This window comes from Anarrhichthys ocellatus, unplaced genomic scaffold (genome assembly GCF_004355925.1).
Source record: "Anarrhichthys ocellatus isolate YVR2014 unplaced genomic scaffold, GSC_Weel_1.0 scaffold236, whole genome shotgun sequence".
NCBI lineage: Eukaryota > Metazoa > Chordata > Actinopteri > Perciformes > Anarhichadidae > Anarrhichthys > Anarrhichthys ocellatus.
This window is the reverse complement of record NW_022280266.1, coordinates 10,677-15,217: the sequence shown is the minus strand read 5'-3', so window position 1 is coordinate 15,217 and position 4,541 is coordinate 10,677. Positions and strand designations below refer to the sequence as shown.

General features: G+C 40.3%; 1 protein-coding gene across 6 annotated transcripts in view; it reads right to left on the bottom strand.

Annotated features, from left to right (window-relative positions):
• kcnq5a (potassium voltage-gated channel, KQT-like subfamily, member 5a) overlaps positions 1 to 3,892 on the bottom strand; it is a 32,552-nt gene extending 28,660 nt beyond the window's left edge. For 3 of the 6 annotated variants that reach the window (XM_031879223.1, XM_031879225.1, XM_031879227.1), the window contains exons 1-3: positions 3,161 to 3,892; positions 2,103 to 2,229; positions 752 to 927 (exon numbers count right to left, since the gene is read on the bottom strand). In XM_031879223.1, coding sequence (XP_031735083.1) covers positions 752 to 927; positions 2,103 to 2,229; positions 3,161 to 3,325 — 468 coding nt within the window. In that variant the 5' untranslated portion in view covers positions 3,326 to 3,892. Of the gene's footprint in view, positions 1 to 751; positions 928 to 2,102; positions 2,566 to 3,160 lie in introns of those variants that run through there. The other 3 variants (XM_031879224.1, XM_031879229.1, XM_031879226.1) reach the window with 2 other exon arrangements.
• Between the last annotated feature and the right edge of the window lie 649 nt (positions 3,893 to 4,541).

Below are 4,541 nucleotides of genomic sequence, written 5' to 3'. Positions count from 1 at the left end.
AGAGCTAGTAACGTTAGCAGCACCGCTAACGGCTAACCAACAGGAGGTTCACTTCAGGTACATTATGATGCCTTCAGGCTCTGCTCAGTGAACAGGAGTACTGGCTGAAGGTACATTATAACGTTGTCATGATGTGTTCACATGTCATCTGTAAAATGTAGTTTTAGTGATAAACTTGAATAAATCCAGTAGTTTGAAGGAGATGTTTTCACGTTAATATAAAATAGATATTAGAGATGAATTATGAGCTGTTTAACTTCCTAACACGAGCTCTAAGAACATTATTATAACCTACATCATTAAAATACTATAATTGATGAGATTTGTTTATCAATAAAAATACAATCTTTTATTTCCTAATCATTTGAATTGTGTGTTTTTTTGAAGAAAAAAACACACTATGGAAGACAATAACAAAGTAAAAGTATAACATTTAGAACATTTGTTGATGGTTTACTGACTTCAGAGCGGTTGAAATTATTAACAGTCTGGATCCTTGTAGACCAGCTGCTTTAGTGGATCTGTGTCTGTTAATATGGATCATCAATTAGTATCAGCGACAAACAAAACGTGATCAGGGATCTAAAAGTTATATTTGCTCACATTTTTGTTGTGTTAGTTAACATGAGCAGTAAAAACCACCACGACTGAACGGACAAAAAGCACTATATGAACAAACAACACCCAGATGACAGACGAGGCCGAGTACATTACGTCACCGATACTTTGAATACGGTTGAAGCGGTCCTACCTTACTATGTGCATAAACTACAGATCCCAGCAGCTTCCAGGTCCCTCCCCGGCGGTCCATGCGCACCATGCGCAGGATCTGCAGGAAGCGAAGGCTACGCAGCGCCGACGTGGCAAAGATGTTACCCTGGCTACCGGCTGAAACCACAGCAACCGAGGCGATGAGAACGATGATGTCTGGGGGTGCGGGGGGTGAAAGGTCACAGGGTGCAGAAGATTAGTAACAGGAACTGTGGTCGGCTCGTCCATCCACGTCTGTTTCCCTTTAGTCTTCCTCTGTCATTCTGTCCACCACCCTTCAAATATCACACTTTTCTTCTCTTGTGTTACCAGCAGACCGTCCTCCATGTATATAAATAACGTAATAACCTGAGGACGATCTCTTGAAATGACTCCGTAACTCAGGTTTAACAGGAAGTGTAGAGAGTGAACTGACACCACCAGGGAAATATTAAGCCGGAGAGAAGAACAAACAACCCCAAAGTGTTTTTGAAAGGGTTTGAAAAACATGTTTTCTTTTAAAAATACACCATTTATCATCGGCGGAAGCTGAGAGGACAGAAATGATTGTCGTGTTTACCCTTTTCAGACGTTCCTTTCATACTGAAGCTTATGATTGTGATATTTCATCTCGTGTATTCTTTTAACAATTTTTGAGCAGAGAGGAGATACAGAAGAGGCTGTAAGTAGAGGTTGTCAAAATGTAGATAGTTCAACATACATATATACATATACATATATATATACTGTACATACATATATATATATATACATACATATATACATACATATATATATACATACATATATATATACCGTATATATATACCGTATATATATATATACACATATATATATACACACACTATCTATGTGTGTGTGTATGTATGTATATGTATATACGTATGTATGTATGTGTGTATATGTATATATATAGCACTTGGAGCCTCGGTTTCTTTTCCCAATATTGGTAACACTTGGGTAATGATTTTTGTAATAAAATTTCTTAGAAATTCAACTTCTGTTTTTTGATTTATGGCATTATAAATGTGTTTTATTGCACAAAAGACATGTTTGAGTTCCATAGAGGTGCAGGACTTAAATATATTTCATTATTAATAATATATATGATGCTGTGAAAAACGAGTTGGAGCTGTGAATGGCGTCATTGATAAACTACACAGTTAACAACTAAACATTACTTTAATTTTGACATTCCTATTTTAGTTTTATTTTCTTATTTATTTTGTGTCCAGACATCAAGAGAGATCTTTGTGTTCCTGTTTTATGTATGATTTACAAGTGTTGTCTGACGCACGCACGCACGCTCGCACGCTTGCACACACACCTACCTATGACACAGAACGGTTTCCTGGCGAAGCGGAGGCGTCCCTGCCAGCCTCGGTAGCGGCAGCAGCAGCCTGCGCTCCATATCCTGATGATGTACTCCAGACCAAACACTACGATCATCACAAACTCCTGCAGGACACACACACACACACACACACACACACACAAAAAAAATACTATTAAATGTAGAAACACAATCAGTAAAGAAACTATTGTGCTGTCAATATGATGGACATGTGAATTAAATGACTTGTCCTGTCATTGAGTACATGAGTGTGTTTTTAAGTCACTAACACACTTTTTTATTCATGTTAAACATGTTGATGTATCCTGAAAAAGAGCAGCAGTAATTCATCTTATTAAAAATGTCTGTATTGCATTTAGTTGTGCCCTCTTATCGTTACGCACGTAGAGACCTGTCAATCACCGTGTAGCCCCGCCCTAAAGCATCCCCTGCTTTATGGTCTGTTTGACTCTAAATGGACCATAATGTACTAAATGAACATCATGCTGTATTGAAGAAGACTTGAAACTAGAGATTGAGACCATAAACTCATGTTTACAATGTTTACTGAGGTAATAAATCAAGAGAGAAGTAGAGTCATTTTCTCATAGACTTCTATACAACCAGAGGAGTCGCCCCCTGCTGGACAGTAGAGAAATAACTTGGGCACTGCTTTTAAAAAAGAGACGTTATTTTCCGTTGCTTTGAGCTCCAGAAATGGAATAACTTTCCTCCACTTCATTGGTGTGGAAGCAGAGAAAGATGTCTCACATCCTGGACGAATGAAAAGTGTCTGAGTCGACCCTCCAGCTGCTCTGACTGATGGTTGTTCTGCTTAATCACATCGGAGGCACAGACTCTTAACTTTAATTGAATTGTAACAGCGTGATTTTGATCTGGAGCAGCAAAGGGGTCGATCATTACAGTTCATTATAGTGCTGAGAATGCACAATCAGCATTTCTAATCACTCAGCCACACACACACACATACGTTTGTGTGTGTGTGCGTGTATGTGTGTGTGTGTGTTTGTGTGTGTGGGTGGGTGGGTGTCCTACTACCAAGATGAGCAGGCAGTGTGCAGAGAATTCCTGGTGAGCAGGGATGGTGGAAAACACAGAGAGAACCAGACATCCAAACACCAGGACGAAGCTGTGGAGACAAAATGCGCACACACACACACACACACACACACACACACGCGCACACACACACACACACATTAAAATCAGCTGTGCGTAATAAATAAAATCTAATCACTGAGTTTTGTCTTGTTAGCTCAGGTAACGCACACATCTGCAGTGACACAGAATTGCTGAAAGTGAACCTGCCGGCTCTACAATGAGGTGATTATTTCTCCTCTGCCGGGCTACATTAACCAGGAATTAGACCGTACCAAACATTATTAGAGGACCAGGCTAAGCTCTGTGTAAAGCTCCATCAGGCTTTATTACGTTACTGCTACTTATCCTGTATGAATGGACTGAACACTGGCTGAACAAGCAGTTTGCTTATGATGATGGTGTGTGTGTGTTTGTGTGTTTGTGTCTGTGTGTGTGTGTTTGATCTGTAGTCCAGTTATTCCCTGAAAGCTGAAGAGGGAAGATTTATTCCTTTAAAGTAATGATCTGTAAGTTATTTTTGCAGCCTTTTCTTTTCGACGTCATCATTGTTGTGATGTTTCTGAACAGTACAGCGACTTTGAATTACAGTCGCTTATGGACCACCAACCACAGACTGTATGTAAGAAGTGGACGTAGTCATCGTGACGTCACCCGTTGGTTTGTGGACTCGGCCACTTTGCCATCTTGGATTACGGCCGTCGCCATGTTGTTTTTTTTGCAGCCAATGAACAGGAAGTGACCATATCTGGACTGAGGAGGAGTGACGCAGAGACGCCGTACACGTCTCTGGTAGAGACCTGTCAATCACCGTGTAGCCCCGCCCTAAAGCATCCCCTGCTTTATGGTCTGTGTGACTCTAAATGGACCATAATGTACTAAATGAACATCATGCTGTATTGAAGAGATTGAGACCATAAACTCATGTTTACATAAACGTTTTAAATGTAACTTTTTATTGCTACAAGCCCAACAAACCAAAACCCACCTCCACTCTATCGGGGTGGAGACATTCTAGGTGGAGACATTCCAGAGGTGATGTCTAAGAAAAACCTGGGAACGTCAAACCAAAATCACCATTGATATGGAGGTAAGTATGAATATATGTGTTTTGCAATGAAGTGAGATAACACCCTCTATAAAAACATTGGTTCTAATTTGTTCAATCGTTTCACTTCCTCTCTCCTCCCGCCTCTGCTGCTCCACTCAGTCCTGGTAAGTCATATGGCAACTTGGTTAATGAGCAAATACATATTAGAACTTCACAGAGCAGCTTCCAGGCAACATATGCGCCAGCTAGCAGCCTCAGCCTGCTGTT